The sequence below is a fragment of the Bombus fervidus genome, chromosome 6 (assembly GCF_041682495.2).
Source record: "Bombus fervidus isolate BK054 chromosome 6, iyBomFerv1, whole genome shotgun sequence".
Taxonomy (NCBI): Eukaryota; Metazoa; Arthropoda; class Insecta; order Hymenoptera; family Apidae; genus Bombus; species Bombus fervidus.
Window position 1 is genome coordinate 18,090,549 of NC_091522.1, and position 22,332 is coordinate 18,112,880.

Below are 22,332 nucleotides of genomic sequence, written 5' to 3' on the forward strand. Positions count from 1 at the left end.
CGCTTTATTGTACGCAGCGTGATTATCATCTTACATTTTTAATATTATAAATCTTCTTATACGTAAGAAGGTAAAAAAGTCGAAAAAATAAGTGAATCGTGACGTCGAGTTTGATTTTTTCTAACGGACATCTCTTTCTTTATGACGGCCATGAGAGTGACGTGATGTACGATTCGTTGATACGATCGTGTCGGAAAATGTATCGTAAAGGAGGAAAAAGGAGAAATGGGAGAGAGCGAGAGAAACAGACGCTATAACGAATTACGCGTCGATCGGTCGATTACCAGACTAGACGATAGCCTCGCGGCAGTTATCGTGGTTATCGGCACGAGACACTCGTCCCGCGGTCGCCGTATCCATATCCTCGAGAAATCGAGGAAAATGTAAAATAAAAGACGATAGCGCGAGATACGTGGAACGCCCGGCGATGCAACGGTGAATCTTTCCATTGTGAACGTCATCCAGATAATCGTTCACTCGCGATAACGATGTCGGGCGTGGGCACGTTCCTCGACCGCGGGATCGACATTACGAAATTAAACGACCGAAAAACGAGAAACTCGGTGTTGCTCTTTCTCGCTGGGGTCACAGCGAATCGTCGCGACTGATTTGCCTGAACGAAAATAAATCGTTTGCGAGAACAACGATCAAATATGAATCGACGATGGAGCACCGTATCGAACGGATACGCTTTCATACGGGCAATAAATACAGGGACGTGATAAAAATTGCAAGAGACGAAGCGTCGATGGTTGGCAGAGGCGACGTCGGAGCTTTTCGGACGTCGGTAATTCGATAGAATAAAAATTACGGTTGTATAACGGACAAACAGCGTCTCGTAAAGCCGAGGGCGTATCCGATCGATCGCGTTTTCCACGTTCGTTTCGCGCGAAAGCGTCTCCGGCACTTGGTCGCGTCTCTTACCGATAGCACCGGACGATCGGTCGATCGATCAAATAATCAAATCGATCGGATTCGAGATGTTACGAGACTCCGTACCGTTTCGTTCGCGATTTTGTCGGAGAAATAATAACAAATCGATTTTAGGCCACGGTCGTGCGCGATCGATAAACGAGATCGACGATGATACGACGACGTGATCCGATCGACGTTTAAAAGCAATGGGAAATACGATTCGAACGCTTCGAGTGGATGAATGTACGAAAAGGTTGGAAATATTTTTCTAACGTTAAGATCGTTATCGAAGATCGCTTTCAGGCGATAGTTTTCATCCGTTGAACCGATTTATCCACGCTAGGGCCACCTTGAAGTTCGTCGTGGATCTGTTGGTAGGTTTTGCCCTTGGTTTCCGGGACCAAGACGTGCGTAAACGCCGTGGCGCAAGCCATCACCACGGCAAAGATCCAGAACGTCATGTCGGCACCTAACTCCTTGTTCATCATCGGGAACGTTTTTGTTACGATGAACACCAACGTCCAGTTTACCATGACCGCGACGCTGGAGGCGACCGCTTTTGTTTCCGTGGCGAACAGCTCACCCATCAACATCCATGGTATCGGACCCAATCTAAAAATAACAGATCCATTTCATCGGACCGATATTCGTCGCGAGAACGTTCGATCCGAACTCGTCCAATTAGAAATCGACTTACCCGATGGAGAAGGCGATCGTGAAGACGATCAGAGAGACCAGCGGCAACCAGCCTAGCGAGCTGACGTCGTTTCCACCGTCTTTCTGCTGGAAGTAATATCCAAGCGCGATCAGGCTGACCGATATAACGCTGGTGGAAATCATGAGCAGCGGTTTCCTTCCCGCTCTATCCACGATCAACGCCGCCACGCCTGACATTACCAACTGCGCATAGAACAACGTTTACACCGTCAACGTCTCTGGCGAACGGATCGCTTCGTTAATTTGCGGCTGGAACGCGATTACCGAAGAACCGTATTTCCAGTTTCCGAAGAGTCGTACGATTCGAAGATCGATCGAAGGAATACGTTGAAGCGAACAAACCTGAACTAACGCGACGAGAATGGACGACAGTTCCGGCGCCATCGAGCTTCCGGATGCCTCGAAGATCATCACCGTGTAGAAGATGACGGCGTTTACGCCGGAAGCCTGCTGAAAGAACATCATACCGAAGGAAGCGATCATAGCCTTCTTGTTAACCGGGTCTTTCGCCATGTCGGAGAGGCTGGGCTTCTTGCCCGTGTTCGCCTCTGCTTCCTTTTGCATCTCGTTCAGTTCCTGTTTGGGATCGTAGTTCTCTCCTCTGAGTACCGACAACGCCGACGTGGCTTCTTGCTTTCTGTTTTGATTCTAAAAGTATCGACGGATCGTTGGTCAAAGTCGACGGTGTCGTCAAACGTAAGCCGTAAAACCTACGACGATAGAAATTCTTCGTTACTAACCACCAACCAGACAGGAGATTCGGGCATCCAATAGAAGGTAGCCAAGAAGAAAACGACGATAAGAGCGCACACAAGGGCCAACATGGTGTAGTTGAGAACGCTTCCGAGGATAAACGCGGCGAAAATTCCAACGGTGAGAAACAGCTGAAATAGCGCGCCCAGCGTTCCTCTGGTCGAGACTTCGGAGATTTCGGAGATGTAGGTCGGTCCGAGGACGCATCCTGCGCCAACGGCGATACCGACCAAAAATCTGGCGATGTAAAGAAGCTTCGCTTCGGTGGCGACAAGGATGATACCCCAGGAGAGCAAGAATGGAACGGATAGCAGAAGAAGAGACTTTTTTCGTCCCATTTTGTCCGCCATCGGTCCCGAACCTAGAGCACCGGCGATGGCTCCCAGTGCGAGTAGAGAGCTGATCCAGGAACCCTGTTCCTTGGTGATGATCAGCCACGAATCGGCTGCGTACAGCTGTGGAAGCACCGGTGAGGTCCATGCCAGAGCCGTGCCCACACCGACCACCAGTATACACGCTAGAAAATAAACAGACTCCCGTTGAAACGACTGCAAACTTTTCAAAAAATTCTTCAAAACCGTCTGACCGATTTTTACTTGCAACTTCTATGTTTCGCTAACGCTCGTCGATCGATCTGCCAATTTACGTAACTACGCGATTATCTGCCGATAATTGTACGTTCTATCGACTCTCGTGTATTACACGTATATTCAATTATAAAATTACGTCACATCAAGGGACGACGAGGCACGACGAGATAACGTCGAGCAGTTGCCAGAAAATTCGTACGGCGAATATGTCGCGAATACGAAGAAGGCGACTCGTGCGTGTAAAATAAAATAATCGTGATAATCGATCGACTTTACAACGGGCATCGGACATCGAAGAAACGCGTTGTTCCGACCGGACGATTTTCAGGATATCTTCGAGTCGCAAATCGCTGACTCCGCGGAACGGTAACTTCGTTGTCTCGCGATCGGTTTCAACGAGAACGTGTGTTTTTCCAATCTACTTTTTATCAGTATCGCGTCATTTTTTCCACGAGCGTACACAACAATCGATTTTAAAGTAAGTTAGTTCGAAGCAAACAAAAATCGAAGGTAAATGGAACGATAAAAACGCGCAGCTTTAGAATCTTGAAATTTTTTTAATGGAAAGTTTCAAAAACGGTCGAAAGAAATAGCTGACGCGTACGTTAGTACGTTCCTTTTATAATTTACAATAATTTTATAATTATACTACAAACTAGCTTCGTTAATTACATCGACGCTCCGACGAGACTGTCAGATTCCCTTATCGATTATCCTACTCTCGTTCCATCGAAACGTTTGGCGTCTCGATAAACTTTGAGTTACGACGACGAGCATAACGAAGCTGCGAGAAATTGTAAAAGAAGAAGAAAACGGAAAAGGTTAAGGTGGATTGGCCGTTTCCGTGGAAATACCGGAAATAGAAGCGAGGTACTGCCACAGCTTCCTGCTCTCCTGGCGGACGGCCGCGTCATTAATCATTCCCGTGCCTTCCATTTCCTTCGAATTAGCGTTCCCCTGGTCGATCGGTGAATCTGCACTCGAAGAACGCCACGTACCACCACCAGACCGAGACGATTTACTGAAAAATCAGCGATTCGACGATTGAGCGGCCGTTCGACCGTATCGAATCGTAATCGGTGACGAGCTTTTTCCTTTACCTCCACTCTCTCTCTCTCTCTCTCTCTCCCTCTCTCGATTCTGTCTTTTTGCCTCTCTGCTGCGAGAAAATTCGAATCTTTCAACGTGGAAAACGAGCACCGTTTATCGATGTTGGAATCGACGCGACGAACACTTTAGGTAAACCGCATATTTCGGATAGAGCAGAGACGATCGAGTGAAACCGAATGATCTCGGTGACAGCGAGGGGCCAGCATATATCGCACCCGCCACTATCTGTCCATCATTATCGCTAGTCTCGTTTATTATCGCTTATAATCGAAAGAAAGAAAAAAAAAAAAAAGCGTCGTAGAAATCACGACGAGGTATCGATGTTTACAAGGAATCGGAGCGTTAGGACGGGTTACGTTCGTTGATTTCGAAGAACTGAAATTTCTGTCAGAAAGTTTCTGCTATCGATACTTATTTTTTTTTTTTTTTTCTTATACGCCAATTGGCCAGAAAGAAAGATTTTTAAGAAATAATTAAGAGCCGGTGGTGCGCTTCTCGCTTAATTTCGCTATTACCTTCTATATTATTACGTTCAATTTTCAGAGAAACGTCGTGCGAGATCGTGCAGGTGAACATTTCACGGTAGTCTCGTGAAATTTCCTCCGTGTTCCATTATACGCAAAATATCCGCTGTTTCGAAACATCAACCGTTGACGAGCAACGTTTATTTAGGTATAAGGGTAACGATACCCTTTATGGAAACTTCTGCTTGGATTCGTTGGAAACACGACGTTGGATCGATGGATTATACTATCGTGCCATTGGTTAACCGGCGTACGATGTAATTCGCAATTTCATTTGCATTCGACGAACAAACGCGTACGTACACGGTTCATCGATACGTACAGAGTATATTCGACTCTCAGTTTGACCAGGGGATTCCAATTAAATTCCGATTTAACTAAAAGCGTACGATTCGAAAAACATACAACATTAGCCGAATGATAATTACCAATGCAGCGGCAGGTTACTCGTCGATATCCGTTCGTATCGATCGTGATCAAAGCGACGATCGTTTCAGTTGCATCGCACAACGTGTTTATCATTTTCGTCCTTCTCGTGCTCTTGATCCGAAAAAACTTTCTACGCTTATCTTCTTCTTTTTACGGCTAATAGAGATTCTTCCCTCTTCGATCGATGAAATCGTGTTTCGTTTCATCGATCGTTAGAATATCAAACATAGTTACCATGTCGTTTAAGTCGCCGATTTTCTATAAGCCTGCGTTTAATTTCCACTAATCCGAGTAAATCGATCGGTAAACAATTTTTAAACACGCCTCTTCTATCGATTCTTTTAATCAAAATCCTCGTAGCTCGGATCAACGTTATCTCTCGGTCGTGTTTCCAATCGTCGTCGATCTAATCGCAATTCGAACATCGTGTTTCTCGCAACTTTTTCCCTGCCTCTCATTTTCGCCAACGTTCCTAATCTTTTCGCGATTAACGTTAAGACCGTACCAGGCCGAAACTCAAATCTTCACCGGTGGAATCTCAATTTTCGAATTATTTCGAAATATATTGTCATGGTCGATATTCGAAACAACTTTTTCCCATACACGTAGCCGTCTTTGATTTACGTTCAACATTGTCGTACGTATTATTCGATGATTCTTTTTATACATTTTCGTTCCGTAAACATCTTTTCAATAACGGCGTGTATATTTGCCAGCCCCCACACCGATGATAATCTTAAAATTAAATTTGAATAACGTTCTTAAAATTTTCTGGTCGGGAGACAAGAAACGGCTGTAAGAATTTCAGCCCCTTGGCGCGTTTAAACGCACGAAGCGAAACGAGCGAGGTTCTTACGCCGGAAGGAACTCTGAAAATAGAAAATTTACAGAGTTGGTTGTTGCGAAAATCTGAACATCCAGCCTGGACGTAATTGCAGGAAAATTCGAAACGGAGAGGTAGACGATGGCGATTACCCGAGGCGGAATCTCGGCCTGGCCACAACGTGGCCGTTACACGTAGGGATTATAATTGCGACGAACGGTGACCGCCGCAGTCCTCGTTATTCGGCAATTATAAATTGGTTCGCTGGCACGTGTACCAATGACGAGCGATACGTTATCTCCGTAGATCGAGGTTGGTCGAGCCACCGCAGGAATTTAATTATTCGAACGATGCTCGTCAACGCGGACGTGCTCGGCTTCCGGATACCGGTGGAAATTAACGGGAAGACGTAATTCTCGGGACCGTTTTACGATAAAGTTCATTTCGAAGAAAACGATTATAGCCGAGAAAAGGAGAAACGGGCAAAGTAAATTGTTCGATGGATGTTTCGTCGGTGACGAAAACGGCGCGTAAACGTAAGCGTAAACCCGGTATCGATATCTGAAAACGGCGTTCTAATCGAAATATAATTGGAGCGTTATAATCGGCCCAAACACGGACAAAAGCAATTAAATGGGTCGATTTATCAAGCGGTTCGATTTGATTTCATCGGTTAGACCGTGCTTACTTCACCGTCGAATTACCGTTATCGGCTTCTCACGATGCTCGTAAATCGTAAATGAAGAACCTACGTCGCACCTTGGCTACGAATCGTCGCCGTTACTCGATATTTATTCCCTTTTCTCGGGTGGATCTGCAAAAAAATAAAACAAATAAACGGCAGCGAAGCAAATAAGAAAAATAAGACGCTTCGATGTAATCGGACGACTCTGATCGTCCAGCGACGAACGAGGAAGTCGGTAGCGAACGGTGAAATCGCGAATGATATACGAGCAGCGCGATAAATCAAACGGTTGACAATGAAACTTTATCTTAATTCGTTTGGAATTCGTTAAAAGAAGGAGGAAAGAGCACCGTCGATAAATCTCGGTTTGATCCCAAACGATAACAAACACTTGCTCGCACCGTTTGCGATCTTTATCTCGGCGATGATACGGCCGAAGAAAAGAAAAGAAAAGAAACTACCGAAGGCAAACTTTCCAAGATAAACCGACAACTTATCAGCGACACCAGATTTTCCCTCCGTGATTAAACGTTCAACCATGATCTTGCTTTAAACTATAATACACGGTAGCCGCTACGATCTGCTCACGATCTAAATTAAAGCACCCTGCAGCGACGTCGATCGATCAGCCGACAGAGCCGCGTCGATCGTTTCGCATTTGCTTTCGCTAGCGTAGAATCGAGCCAAGGCTAAAGATCGAAGACTCGCGAATTTATTTTCATTTATTTTTACCTCTCGTAACATCAACCGCGGAGCTTCGTACATACGTATTATTCTACTAACATACGTATAAATAAATTGGTAACAAACTACTCTGAGAACGTAATAGACTCGCGAATTATGCTCTTAAACGTACGCTATTACAGGAAAATCCGGAAATCGAAGATTTAAACGATTTTGAAATGGAACGAACTGCGGTAACCGTTACCGTTAAGTTCACCTTCGCCGGATCTCACCTTGTCGCTTTAAAAAAAAAACTGTAAAAACTGGTTTCCGATTTCGGTTTCCGATCGGATCCATCGGTCTCGTTACGAGATTTTTGCCAGAAAATTTGCATCGAAGCGCGATAAAGCTTCGCGATACAATAATTAGATGGCAACGTCCTCCAGAAAAGTACTCGGCTATCGATCGAGTTTGCGATCGATCGCGAACGCCCGATCACGAAATACGTTTGCAATACGAATAGAAATTTTCCTCGTTATCGCTGACACCGTCTTGCCGCGAATCTTTCTTCGTTCGCGTCGATTTATTATTTGCAATTTTATGGAGAGGCGACGGAACGATCGATCCCGGTACGATGCAACAGCTTTCCATCTCGGAGTTCGTGTTCGCTAACTCGGAATTTATTGCGAACGAACGACCGGCCAGTTTTTATTGCCTTGTTGCACGCTTCCAGGGAAAACCGTGTTACTTCGTAGGCTGACCCACTTGCCGGTGATCGATTCGGATCGCGTGCCGCAACGAGGTAACGAAAAATCAAAATGAGAAGTAGCGCGTGGTCTGGCGGAAAGTTAATTAATTAAAACGCGGCAGAGGCAACGAGGATGACGTCGACGAGATAGAACCTCTTTCGTTCTACGTTTCCTACGTGGCTAATGAAAAAGAATTATACGTCGAACGACACGATCCGAGCTGACACGGATGATGCTGCATCCGACAGCAATTTTCTCCGCTTCTGTCGCGAGAGACAACGTATAAAATCGCACGACGATCCACGACGTAGATAAATGTATAATAATACGGTGAGCGATAAGGAAACTTTAATGAAACAACCGGCAAAACGCCTTTTCCCTCTGACAAGTGTTTCATCAAGGTGACGGATCGCTGGAACGTTCCACGTTTTCCGAGGAAATTTCTCGCAATGAGAATTTCTCTTCCCGAAATTTCTTCCCGAAATCTTGTTTGCGCGCGAACTTGGAGAGAAATTCTGTTTGCCTTCCTCCCAACGATTACAAATTGTTCATAAAGCACACGGAGCACACTGTCGTTAAAGAAGAATGGTGGAAAATGACCATCGCGATTCTCGTAACCTTCGATCCGTGTTTTCAACGAATCGAAAACCTTCCACGTCGAATCGTAATCGTTCCTTCGGTGAAAAAGAGATCGCTGGATAAAGTCAAGTATACCGTTTCCAAGACGAGCGTACGTACGAGAATTGCAAACCGTAGAGATATTCACGCGCTACGTCGTTCTATCTTCTTCGTGGAACGCTCGAGGCGATCATCGCGTCCAGACGATTCGTCCATGGAAATGCGGTGCGGTGGAAGATTTGTCGATAAATTGCCATATTTTCTTCGATACGTTTGCCGCGTACGATAGAAGCTCGGTACTCGAACGTGCAAAAAGAGTACGATACAAGTAGTATCTCTGTTGACTTTACTTTAGTGGTTTGCTACTTTCCTATTAGAACGGACCTTGTAAACTTTTCCCACGGAAGACAAAGAAGCGAGAATTCGCGTGATTCTAGCCGTAGAATGGAGCAATTAGCGCCGTCTATCGAACGAGATTTTCCACGAGTAGCGCAGGTGGGGGTTAAGAAGCTTAACGAAGAGCGTAATTTTTCAAAATTACTAATTTTATTTTAAAAAACAAAAATACACTTTTCTTCATTGGAATATAAAAAAACACGAATTTCCAAAATATCTACGTGTATTCTTCTCCGAAAGAATTCGTCCGCTTCTCTCGGAACGAAATAACACGCGTTACAAACATCCTGTGTTCTCGGGGTGCTTTCGGGGTGAGAAAAAAGAAAACAGCTGAGAAGGACGCATCGTTCGACTGGACGATCAGGGAGGCGGTGATTGGCAGACCTCTGATAACGTAAGTACAAACGAGCGAAACCCGTACAAGTGCGTATACGAGTGCGTACGTGCGTCTATGTGTTCGATAATCGCGAGCGCAACTCGTAATTGTCGACCAGACTGACGATAGCGACGGGTCATAGGTCGTAAGGCGTATTATCGTATACCGTTTACAGTGGTTGAATATCGGACCGACTGTCGTATCTGTTCGAATACAAGCCGAACATCGCGAACAACGAACGATCCGTTTCCCTCGATCGAAACCATCGGACGAGACGTCGGTCAAAAATAAATTGCCATTTGCTCAATACCGGTGGCCATGACCAAACGACCGATAAACCCTGCTAAGTTTATCGCGAGAACAGCGTAATTAAGTATCGCGCTCCCTGTAATCGGCTATCGCTTTGCCGAATGCGCCACGCTGGACGCGTTCGTGCCACCGGATTTCCTCTGCTCCTACGGTGGTCCTCGCAAGAGGCGTAAGAGATCGTTTCGACTCGAAGACCGTTCCCGTCAACGTAGAATTTTTTCATCTCTCGAAACGGCAAATTTCTCGAGATACGCGAAGGTCTTTCGTAGAAAATGACAAAAGGTGGCCAACGACCGTATCCCTATCCTAAGAGAAAATAGAACAAAAGCGATCGCTTGCTCGTGGGTCGGAGAATAAGCCGTAGGCCAAGAACGGTAAGGACCATCGTGAAAAATCAATAAAGAAAGCGAGCAGATGGCAATTTTGAGCTGGAATATGATTGGTGTCGAGTAACTCGGAAACCCTGCCCGCTCTCGCCCCCGCCCAACGATAAAGAACCTACTTTATCCTGGTCGTAAAAGCAACGACTGCTGGGATCCTACGAAAGACTCGATAAAGGGGCACGGTGTAGAGCCCTTGGTAAGGAGCAGAGGACAACCAGTTTATCGTATCCTAGTATAGCTTAGTTAAGTATCGACTTACGTGCTAATAAGGCCCGTGGTGTAGGTAATCAAATCCATTATCACTGTGACAGCGCTCGTTAAATCGCGAGTAACGATCGTTTTTTGGTGGGTACTAGTAGATCACGATGCTGTCGATCTTTGACAAAATAAAGTCTACGTTATTCGTAAAACGTGCCAGTATCGTCCTCGTCCGACACTGGCTCGACGTTACGTTAAAACGAATCTACGCTAAAATACGAAAATACCAAACTAAATACACCTGTTTCTCTCGATTCTTTCCCTTCGTTCGCCGTACAGCAAAACGCGTACCAGCTTGTTCGCACCAAAAACGACGATCGATCGTTGAATCGTAGGTCGGAAAGGAGGTTCGACGCCGGAGACTCTGGTCGATCAGCGTCGTTGTGGATAACTATACTTGGGGGAAATAACCGTTGACTCAGTCTTTGTCGCGAAAAAAAAAGATAAACGAAGAAGAGGAAACGGGGCTGGTCTATTCGTCGATAACTAGACGCGTATCGATGTATTTAAACGGACGAAAACGAAAAGTCTTGGCCGTTCTACGATCCGACACGCACACGCGCGGTAAGAAACATATTTTTGTAGAAAATAAAAGATACGTTCGATGACGGAGTTCGTGTCCCCGTTTGTTTCGACGACGAAATCAGAACCGTTTCAACGACCCAGATTTCGTTCGATCGTCGAAGGAAAGTCACGAACGCCGTTCCGCGAACAATTTTTCATTCACTCGAAAGATATTTCTCATCGTTGTTGGAGCTCGCGTTTGTCTTAAAAAAAAAAAAAAAAAAAACGCACGAAGGAACGTACAACGGTCCTGTGTCGATGGAAAGCAAGCCTAGTCAAGCAAGTTCAAATCTTAAGCAACGCGTTGTACAAGAAGATCAAGTTGCCAGTGTCGGTCGTGTACATCAGCTTGTATCGTCTGCTAGTCATCTTATCGATCAGGCTTTTCGTCTCGGTTTCGCTATGATGAGGACTCCAACGGATAGACACTACGGATATCCTGGTCGTTTCCCAGGGGATCGTATCCAGAACCTGCACAAACACGATCAGCGTGAAAAGAAAATATTTTCTTTGAACGGTAACGATTCACGCTGGACGATGGAAAGGTTAAGGAACAGACCCCGTCGTACGAAAACGGGAGAAAATATCATAAAACGTATTGGATACGGAATTTCACAAAATCCCCAACGACAGTTACCTGACTGTCTTGCGCATCCGGACTATCTAGACTCAGGTAATCCAAGGTAGTGGCGCTGTACGCCAATAAAACGCTGTACAAAGGGAAGCATTTCAATCTCGTGGTCGGCAAACCCTCGTCCGACGACACAAGGCTATTCGGTCCTTCGCCTAACTTGGTAACTTGAACCTCGGATTCTTGATGATAGGTAATCTGAAATTCGAACGAGCTCGCATAGAGACAAAAGTCTCGTTACAGGCAGATAATTAGCGCGATTTAAAGAACATTTCGAATATACGCTCACTTCTTTGGTATCCTTGTCGGTACTGAGGCAAGCGTGAAGAACTCTGGTCTTTGGATTTCTGGTGCTTCTGTGCGCCTCGAAGAAGCTTCTGGGATCGGTCAGGATCAGAACGCCTCTCCAACTTAAGTTACGTTCCAACCAACCCGTACTGGAAATGGCACCTGTCTGTAAAAGGAAATAATTCGTATAATTCTTAAATAAATCTCGCGATAAGATATTATCTACGTGTCCGAGTTCTAGACAGGCGATTTTGCTCTACCTATTTCTTTCTCTATCGTCGCGCGTGCTTACGACTTTTTGCCAGTGAAAATCGTAATAAAAATACCTCGGACGTAAAAAGTTGATAAAAACAAAAGAAACGAATAAAGCCGCATCGACGCGTTCAAATCCTTTTCAGGCTCTTTTATCGTCAACCTAAAGCCTTGTTTTAGCGGTAGTTCTATTCGACGGAAATTCGATTAGTTGTCGAGTGCTCTGACTGAAATTTCGACTCGATAAATACAGTGCCGTTTAAATATACGCGCTACTTAAATATTATTCTAGTTAGCCGAGTGGCGAATCAAAATATCGCGTTAAAAAAGACGAAGCTCGACGGGGAAACAAATTTTCCTACTTTTACTAATATTCGCTGCTTGTTAAAACTCGGGAGGAAATCAACCTTGGAGATAAATTAGCCGACGGCACTCGTGGCCGTCGTCGCCCAAACGAACGAGAAGATCTCTCCTTACCCTGCTGATGTACTCCACGTACACGCCCTCGCGTTTTCCCTCGGTCAGACCCGCCACGTACCTCTCCTCCGTGGTTTGAGTGACGTTCAACGGATCCTGCTGCGTCGTTGGTTTCAATTGAACTTCTCTGATGTACGCGACTAATTCAGGATTGTCCATCGAGACGCTGTTCAACACGTAGTCCCTGGTCATGTTGGCGTCGAACGCCTGCCTCCTGCAACGAGACGTCCGCTTTAACGCAAGTACACGTCGACGGCCGAGCTCTTATTAAGCCCGGTATGTACACACGTGGTTGATGAACCGTTTCTCGTTTAGGCTGTGTGTATGTAGCATCGACGCGCGTTCCAACGTCTCTGCCTATACCCGCGTCTGTTTATCGGGGAAGCGACGGCACCGGGCGTCGAATCTTGAAAATCAAAGTCTTCGTAAAAAGTGGTCGAACGTATCATCGTTAGACGGGTTCGTTGGATTCTTGCGCGGAAGTCGAGGGCACGAGTCTCGGTTCGTACATGTCAGATTTAGCGTAAAATCTGATTTGCTGCAACTCGGAGATCCGACGATGAATCGCGATTCGCGTGGGTTACGTTATTCGCGTCATCCGCATCTATCTTTATTTTACCGTTGTTACGTTCCGTCGTTGCATCGAGTCGAGTCGACGATAAAACGACCCGAGTATACGTACACGATCGCGAAGAATGCCATCTGTTTAATATGCAAATATTTTCGAGTACGACGGAGCTACGTAACTCGTGAACGCTCGAGATTAAAATTCAAACGAGTACAGCGAATTAATTACGTTGATTGATTAATAACGTTCGATATTAATAGCGATTCTGTTCGAAGTAAACGTTGAACGTTCTTTCTTTGAAAGACCCGTGTCGAGCAGCCTTTGTCACGAGGGTCCGAGGGAAAGGATAATCGTCTCGAGTGACCTAGTAATTAACTTCGTTTAACAATCGTATTTCTTTAACGCGACTGGCAACGTGCTCTTTGTAGATGTCGAGAGACAAGGGACTAGCTGTTTCATGCGTTTCGAACGATATTGACTACTCGCGAGGTATCAAAGGTATTTTTTTTTTTTTATCTACTCTCGCATTTACACGTTAATGTTACTTTTTATATCGAAAACGATGCAACGTCGTCAAAATGAAACGACGTAATTAATCGAATCTCGCTCGAAGGCAAACAACTTATACATCGCGTTTGTAAAGTATATTCTTTTCCTTTTCTTTTTTTTCTTTTTTCTTCTTCTTTTTTCTTTCTTTTTTTTGCCTGCGAGAGGAATCGCGTCATAAAAGTATAAATTACGAGCCAAATTACACAAATATCTCGTCAATCGGCGTTAATAACAGTTGAAACGATCTTTATCAATTACCCGGATTACCCGTGCTTTGTCGCTCGAATCTCGATGGAAGTCTGCGATCAAATATTTAACTTTCTACGATAAACGAGCTCGAAAAATTGCCGGACGACCGGTCGGTTTCGCGATGGACCAACACGCGTGCGTAATTGTGGTGGACATCGATCGAAATCAACGATACGGTTCGCAATTTGTCGTTCGTTTTTCCCTGATTGCCATAAATTGACACGCGAATTGCTGTAAATTTCAACGAACGGGATACGGAACATTGAAAGAGAGAAAAAGAAAGAGAGAGAGGGGGGGGTATGATGGAGCGACAGAGTTTTCTCTCTTTTACGGTGTTGTAAAATTTGTACGCCGGTATATGTACGCTTTTAAGGTACGGGACAACGAGGGTACAAAAGGAACCGTACTTAAATTTTAAAGATCAACTTTCATATTTCTTAAACGTACTAAACGGAGCGATAAACGAAATTAAAGCATTCGCAGAAAACCGGCAACTACCGGATACTCTTTTCCTCCTGTTTTTAGCTTCGTTTACGAAGAAACTTACCTCAAGGCCGCGGCCTCGCTCCAAACCAGGAGCAAGGACATGGCAGTGGAAAAAGCGGCAAGAAACGCCAAGCAGGAGGCCACTCTTCTCCACCAGCTTTTCTTGTAGTTCGCAATCGTGCTCCCTGACAGAGTCGATCCCGTGGGTGGCTGTAGAACACCGGTGACCGGGGGCATCCCTGTAGGAGCCATTCTGCAAGCATAAGACCGTTTACCCTCGAAAGCTCCATTATATCGTACCGTAACGCAAAAAAAAAAAAATCTTGCGAAAGGATGAAAACGCGCTTACGAACGATCGTTTGCTAGAAAATATATTCTCGAATCGTACTTGCGATCGAAGAAGGTACGTTTAATCGGAAAAATCGAGTCGGCTGAGAGGAAGAGTTCGATCGAATCGAGCGAACGGTCCGTACGTGTTGATAATTCAACGTCGTAAACCGTGGTATAATTCGATGCTTATTTCGTACCTAGGCAGAGGGACGATTCGTCGAATCGTACGCGTGGCGGTTCGTAAAAATTTTACGTCCCTTTGAATTCTACGAGAGTTTACCGTCGTAAACGATCCCGCCGTAGACTCCGCGGCGTCGACCTTTCGGTTTGTCATTTCGTATCTACGGAACGAACGACCGAAGGAAGCCTCGAGGACTTCGATTTCACTCGATCTTCGCCAAGCCTCTATTTAAGGAGTACTGTTTGAAATTCGTTTGCCGTTTTCTTTCTAAATCTACCTATTCTTTATCGTTCCAACTTCCAAGGATTTTTCCAGACGAATTTAAAAGGAACATAAGTCTATATAACGCGGGATGATGCAACGAGGGCAGAAATAGCGAATAGAAAGAAATAGAAAACAGAAAATAGAAGAAGATGCGAAAGCGAAGAAAGAGCAGGATAACCTTTCGACGAAGTCTCTCGACACGCTCTATCGATCTAGTCTACAGAGTTACACAGCCACTTGCGAACCACTCGCAACGAGTCGATTCCGCCGCACGCGTGCTGCCTTACGTTAGTTCGGATCGCGATACGATCGTCGCGTGCACGAAGCTTCCTTGCAATTTGACTTAATGCCGTGTTTAAATTCACCGAGGAACCAGCTGCTTGCATAGCTACGTACCTCGCTGCGCCGTAATAACCGGATAACGGGCACGAGATCCTGTTGCAATTCGAATTCGAAAGGGAACTCGATCCGAGCGCGTGCGAAAGGACGAGAACTAACCGAGGAGAAGGTAAGATTCTCGACGAGTTGACTCATTCGCCGCGTTATATCCGTGGTAAGCAAAGTATTCTGTCTTTTCGTAATTCCAGTTATTACCGTAACGTCAAGCTCAACGACTTTAAAACGAGAATCGTTTTTAAGAGTGGAAAATTCTAACCGGTTCTACTCTTATAGAAATCGTTCTATCCGTCGGACAAGTAAATTCAAAGTAAATTTACCCTGCAAACGTAGCACGATGTATCTACGTCTCGAGTACAATCGCCGTACAGCTCGGTCCCCTTCGCTTTTTTCATTCTCCGTCGCGGCGACGAGTGTCGTTTGCTTGGCGTTTCACGCGATCCAGCGTGCCTCGAACGATCGTTATAACTGCTAGCCTAGCTCGGAATATCGTCGCAAGACGTACCCAGTCGACACACGCCATAGTCGTAAATATGATCCGAAGAATCGTCTCGCTGAACAAAACTGCGATCGATGGGCAATCGCGTTTACCGACTACGCACGAGTGTACATAGTCGACGCGGACGTGGCCAGACGATCTACACCGGAGGATATTCATCTACACGGAAGTGAAATCGACTTTTTCGATCGAGATTCGAGACGATCCGGTTTGTGATGTCATCCGTGTTACGCTCACCGTGCGAATAGCTAAACTTTCACACGATGCCGTAACGCAACCGCATCTTTTAGCTGATGCAACTATCTTTCCCTTGCAACGTGGCCCCGTTTCTCCATCGATCCAGGTGATATCACGATGTAATATCGTTACGACTTTGACACAAGGCGCTATAGAGCCATTGTAACTGCAGGAAAATGACGATCAATTCGTTCCATCCTGCGACGTACGCAAAATCACGCGATATTTTCGTCGGCGAAGCTTACGACGGACAAGCCTTTGGCCATTGAATACGAAGAAAAGTAAAAGATTCCGAGGTTATCGTCCAAGAAACTAACAATTTCGCTCCTCGCTCGCGATCTCGTTACGGATTTTGCCAATGGAAATCTCGCGTGTCGTTGTGCAAATATTTGTACGGAGAAATCGGTTTGTACAAAATCGGGGGAATTTGATTTACCGTCGAAACGATCAACCAAGACCCAGAAATCCGAAGGGACGACGGCAACGATACGCTTGGTTATCGGTTGGCATTTCTTCCTGGCGATGTTCCGTTCCTTCGTAACGGATTACGCGTCTCGTTTACTCCATTCGGACTTCGTTTCAGAAATCTTCTTCTCGTCTCTTCGAGCGAAAGCACCGAGGGAAGGACGACGGCCGGTCGAAGCGAGCCTCGTTACGCGGAAGGATGTTGACGCGGAAACGGTGTTACCTCGCGTTGCAAAATCAAAGAGACTAACGGAGGGAAAGTAAGTCGCGAGGTAAGCGACGAACGTTTCCTATTGTTCGAACGGACTGGAAAGTCGTCGTAGGCAATTCGACGGAGACCGGAACACGGAACAAACTGAATTTTTAAATCTGTTATTTTAGAAGGAAGCGCGTCTTGGAAGACCACGGAACTCTAGCGAATATTACAAAAGTTACGTTCCTTCCACCGCAGAAGACTTCCAACTACCAGACCTTCCGTATTGCGGCGATCGCGAAACAGAAGCGCGGACATTCGAGTAACCGTGCGCTTTCTAAGCGAGTTTCTGCAACTCCGGTAGCCACCGATCCGGCCGAACTTCCGCGTATCTATCCACGCGCGAATCTTCGAATACGACATTCCGTTGGAAGAATACCACCCCTTCCGTATCTGCGAAAGCCACGTATTTCGATATTTGCGAGTAAACCATGTTTCATACCGACTTTGTTTCATACGAAAGACGATAGAAATAAATTTATTTTCACCTGATTTATTCTAACCTACGTTTCGTATCGTCAACATTCGACAAGATATCTCGCGCGTCGTTTCATCGCATATACGCTTCGGTTTGACAGGATAAGACGAATCGATTCAAAGCAAAACCACGCGCTTTGTCGCGGCCTGATTTCCACAACGCGACGGTAGTTTACGCGTCAGAGAGCGTTTTACGCGTCGAACGCCCCCTAAATTAAACGACCCAATTTTATTGCCGAAGCTCAAGTGCCTCGCTTCGATTTTCGCGCCTCCGTTTCTTCGTTCCGATCGTCGATGGGCACACCGAGTACCGAGTTGTAGCGCTTAGGACGATGGCGAAAGACGCGAATGGACGGAACGTAAAAGGTGGACGAGACTGGGAGCGACAGATCGCACGGAGCTGTATGCTTCGATCGTCGGGTCGATCAGTCGGACTACGATCGTTACTCCGTCGGAGAGGTATAAGCAAATACCCAGCATGTATCCAGGTCTGTTCGAATAGCGTTAGCAACGTGCATCGATCCGACGTACGCGAAACCCAAATTGTTTCCGCCGTGATAGTCGCGTGGCAAAAAAGAGACGAAGATACGCGGAACGCGGTCGATCGCAGACAGAGTCTTTCGATGGTCGAGCGTTGTCGAAACGCGTGCGAAAGTCGACGTCCATTCGCGGAATTGGCGCGATTGCGACGAAAATTGGAGCGGCGACATTTCGATTATCAACGCGTCGTGGAAAACTCGATTTTCCAAAGTATCGCGGGGATGTTGCGCGGCAAATTTGCCGAGCTCGATTCACCCGTACGAACGCGTGACCGTATTCGATTGCTGTTACGCGCGCATAATATCCGATCAGAGATGACGTTTTGCTACCGCGCTTTACAAACGCGATAATAACGATCGCGACGGTAACTTTATCAAGCCTGTTCGCGCCTAAGTTAATCGTAAATGGGAATTTTGCAACTCGCGTAGATAGCTGGCGACAAATTACGTAGATTCGAAGCGTTAGACGCGCGTCCGGCTTTTCACTGCTACGTCTGCTGACCTTGGAAAAGATCGCCAGACGTAGATCGGACGACAGAGCGATAGCCGAAAATTTCTAACATACGTTTCGTGACGCGCGCTACGATAACGGCGAACGATAAATACGAAATCTGAAACGATACGGAAAATTCACTTTAGAGGACCCTTTCGTACTACGTTATCGTTGGAGAGAGAAAAAAGAAATTTATTCGAGCACGAAGAAGGCTCTATCCTACAACGGAGCAACTCCATCGGGAAGAAAACGTCGAACAACGACGATTATTTTTCCCATTTGCCCCTTTCTATTTGGCCGGCTCGTTCCCGATTGACTTTTTGCGCGTATTGGCCAATTCCAATGGATCGATGGCCGTCGAACCGAGTCACGAAATACTTACGAATTTCTTCGCGAGGGCAGATATCGGGAAAAAGGAGGTTTTTTGCGATTTTGCCCGGCAATGGTATGGACGTAAGCTCCGTTCATCGCGACCGGCGTAAACTCCATTTCACGGTTGTCCGCGCTCAAAACGATAATGTCGCGTCGAAGATAGTAATAAATAGAAATTTGGAAATCGGACAGGCGCAAAACGCGTCGATTGAAAAACCCGTCTAAGGCGAAGACTACGAGGAACATTTGGCGCCATTTCTCATCCAGAGATCGTTCCTCCACCGAAACGATTAGTTAAGCGCGACGCAGAGAGAAATAAAATGATGGTAGAACGAACAAATTGGAAGGAAATTGTTCATGCAAAGAGGAAAATCGTTTGAGAAGCACGGGAATAAGAATGGGAATTTACGAACTGGAAGATCTCGTTGTAAATATTCGAGCGAAAAGTTCGAGCTTAAAAAGAAGCAAGAATAAGATAAGGTAAAAGCGGCTTATTATTGTCGATAATTGTAATAAAGAGATATTTGTGCGAGTAAACGATATATCGGTATGGTACGTCGGTACGTTGATAAAGGAAGGACGTAACGGAACTTTGTTTACTCGAAAGGAAGCAGCGAACAAAACAGAGTCAGGAAAAAACGACGTCGACGTCAGTGAAAACGCGGCTCTCTACGATATCGCTCGTCTCCGTTCCAGTCTCTGAATCGTGCGTATAACGCGCATAAACCGAAAACAAGGATGTCGAAGTTAGCCTGGAAACGCGAACTAGTCGACGAAGCATCGGAGCGATTTAATATCGAGCGGAAACCAGCGTAGATCGTAGACGAAAGGCGGCGGACAAAGAGCCGAGACGCGCGCACATCGTCGACAAGTTTCTCCGACTCTGCGAAATTTCCTACAGTTGGCCGATGTATATGAACTACGTACTTGGCTTTCACGGGTTCCATGCCGGTCCAGAATAATTCGCCTGGCGGAAAGGAAGGTTCAACGGCGTACAACATTCACGTGGCTCGTGTCTCGCATCCCGTCCGTGACGCGACCGTCGCCCGGAAGACATCGACCAGGCTGTATCACCAGGCCGACCTCCTGCACATCCTCCTCCGTCGATGCCTCCGCGTCTCGCCAACACTGCACTCGGCCGGTCGGATTACGTTTTTCTTCGCACAAGATTCGCACGTTGAAACGATCGTCGATAAAAGCGAGTAGAAGCGTGTCTGCTCGTTTCGTCGCTCGTCCAGATTCTCTCTCTCTCTCTCTGTTTACAAACCGTCGGATTTTCCGACGACGCACGGGCAAAAACGTCGCCCGTGACTCTTCTTTTTCCCTTTCTCTCGCAAATCGAAAATTCACGAAATCCTGAAATACCTCCGCCGATCGTACTTGGAACGCGTCGTTTCACTTGTTCGTCACATCGATCATCGGCCAACGGTACTGCAACTACCGTCTCGATCGGAGTGAAAACCGCGTCGTTAGAAACCGGCCCTTACGAACGTTCCCCTCGATCCTTGTACAGTCACGTAACTTTCTTCTACGTATTATAATATACGTATACGCGCGACCGTATCGACGAGCGCGGATTCGAGCAGCGTCGAGGTCGAAGGAGTCGCGGGAACAAAGAGAAACGGCGTTTTTTAAGGCGGCGAAGAGAGCAGCACGGGTCCGTAAGCGGAATCACCGAAGGAGACGCGAAGGAACGCGCTTGTGTACGAAAGTTGATTAGCGCTCGGTGTGCCGTAGAAGGGACGGGAAGCAACGAGCGTGTGTTGTCGTCGAATGTCGCACTGCAGAGCGGCACACGATCCACAGCCGTCCCTGTCGCTTCTTCCCTCCTTATTTTCCTTTCTTTCTTTCGTTCTCTTTCTCTCCTCGACTCTCTTTCCCCCCTGTTGCCTTTTACTCGGTCTCGCTCTCTTCGCCCCCCCCTATCTCGCTCTCTCTCTCTCTCTCTTTCTCTCTCTGCCGTCGTCGTCAATCCTCTCCCACTCGCGCGCGTTTCGCCGGCCGTGCGTCCCGATTCCCGGTGCAGACACACGACGACCACGACAACGACAACGACCACGACCACGACCACGACCGCGATGACGATCGGTAAGTTTCGCTGACTAACGGCTAGAGAAACTCGCCAAAAGCCGCGCGTCGCTTCTCTTCTGTCTTTTATGGCGTGTTCTCCTCTCGAAGAAACACGCGGCCGTCGCTGCGTGCGATCGACGAGACACGATGATTCCTTTCGTTCGCACGGAGAAGGAAATGCAAGCGTATATGCCCGTCCCGTGGCGAGAGCCGACTGCCCTCCAGCACCTGGAACGGCTGACGGTAACCGGGTACAATGCCTCCTATATCGAGTGTCCTTCTTTAAACACCAGCCCGCCATCCGTGTCCTCCTCGTCTATCCCCTTCAATCTCGCCGTCCCTCTCGCTCGCTTTTACGAGGACATTCCGTGCTCTCCGCTCTCCTATTAACGACCAGGTAGAAGCCAGTGGTTCTCAATAATCCCATACGACGTTTCTCCTACGGTGTTCTTCGGTTCTATGCAAGTACGTAGGTAAATACGTATCTGCTACACCCAACATCGAATTCCCTCTTCGTTGCCTTCTATCCGCACGGGGTAGCCACCACACTCCGGTGTAGCTCGTGTCGAAGGGTCACGCGGCCAGCCTCTACGCCGTTGGTCATCGCGTTCTACGCCTCGTTCCACGTACATGTCCGGTAGCGTTCTAAAGGCGTTATCGATCCTGCAACTCGTGCTCGTAGCCGCCTTTGTGTTACACGCTCGACGGCCGCAATCCCGACCGTCGCGCCGACGAGAACGGTCGCTCGGTTTCTTGATCGATCGGATAGGAACGTGTCTCGTGGCTTTGCCAACGATCGTTAACGCTTTCGAGTAACGATAGAGAGACCTGTGTGCAGGCAGGCACCGATTCGATCCCAGTCCGATCGGCGATGTTTCTCTCTGCGGTTCGATTCGTCTACGAATCCAGGCTCGAATCGTTCTTCGAAAGACGAAACCAAGCTCGAACGATCGCTTCGACGAAAGATCGTTTCGATGGGATCGCGCGAGAGTTTCGGTTAATGGAAGGTTGAAACAGTTTTTCGTGATTTTCCTTGTACCTTTGACGTTGTAAGGAGAACACTATAGAGACGGTACGTCCACTTTGGGGTCGTAGGGTTTGCGGTTGTGGAATATTAAGTTACTCCGATGGAAGAGCAAGTTTGGCATTCAGCATTTTAGCTCGGCGTTTATTTTTTACGCTATAATATCCCTTTTAAGAGTAACTTTTCTGGATAATGGAAAGATAACAGTTTTTCTTTTTTTTTTTTTTTTTTTAAGAACGTTTCGTTCGGCGTACGTACGTCCGTGAATTCTCCTTGTACGTTAAATAGCAAAGCTCCGAGACTAAATTTCGTTTTTTCAAGCAACACTCGAAGGACTCTTTTACTCTCTACCGTACCATCTTCGTTTTGT

The 22,332-nt window shown here is 46.6% G+C and overlaps 2 protein-coding genes across 2 annotated transcripts; both read right to left on the reverse strand.

Moving 5' to 3' along the window:
* Positions 1 to 4,279, reverse strand: LOC139987892 (facilitated trehalose transporter Tret1). Its single transcript, XM_072004680.1, has 5 exons — positions 3,830 to 4,279; positions 2,373 to 2,902; positions 1,975 to 2,280; positions 1,613 to 1,815; positions 1 to 1,527 (listed from the first exon to the last, which is right to left on the reverse strand). The coding sequence occupies exons 1-5, from the start codon at positions 3,909 to 3,911 to the stop codon at positions 1,215 to 1,217; spliced, it is 1,434 nt and encodes a 477-aa protein (XP_071860781.1). The 5' UTR covers positions 3,912 to 4,279; the 3' UTR covers positions 1 to 1,214.
* A 4,824-nt stretch (positions 4,280 to 9,103) lies between these two features.
* LOC139988080 (protein Star) lies at positions 9,104 to 20,416 on the reverse strand. Its single transcript, XM_072005047.1, has 6 exons — positions 19,796 to 20,416; positions 14,424 to 14,615; positions 12,511 to 12,724; positions 11,783 to 11,947; positions 11,500 to 11,691; positions 9,104 to 11,333 (listed from the first exon to the last, which is right to left on the reverse strand). The coding sequence occupies exons 1-6, from the start codon at positions 19,867 to 19,869 to the stop codon at positions 11,148 to 11,150; spliced, it is 1,023 nt and encodes a 340-aa protein (XP_071861148.1). The 5' UTR covers positions 19,870 to 20,416; the 3' UTR covers positions 9,104 to 11,147.
* Positions 20,417 to 22,332: the final 1,916 nt, after the last annotated feature.

Excerpts from the sequence above, each read along its gene's own strand:
- LOC139987892 (XM_072004680.1), bottom strand. The coding sequence starts at position 3,911 with ATGGAAGGCACGGGAATGATTAATGACGCGGCCGTCCGCCAGGAGAGC. Across the intron at positions 2,903-3,829 it reads GTACCTCGCTTCTATTTCCG|CGTGTATACTGGTGGTCGGT; the intron begins GTATTTCCACGG and ends TTTATTTTCTAG. Across the intron at positions 2,281-2,372 it reads AATCTCCTGTCTGGTTGGTG|AATCAAAACAGAAAGCAAGA; the intron begins GTTAGTAACGAA and ends CGATACTTTTAG.
- LOC139988080 (XM_072005047.1), bottom strand. The coding sequence starts at position 19,869 with ATGTTGTACGCCGTTGAACCTTCCTTTCCGCCAGGCGAATTATTCTGG. Across the intron at positions 11,692-11,782 it reads CCGACAAGGATACCAAAGAA|ATTACCTATCATCAAGAATC; the intron begins GTGAGCGTATAT and ends TTCGAATTTCAG. Across the intron at positions 11,334-11,499 it reads CGGATGCGCAAGACAGTCAG|GTTCTGGATACGATCCCCTG; the intron begins GTAACTGTCGTT and ends GTGTTTGTGCAG.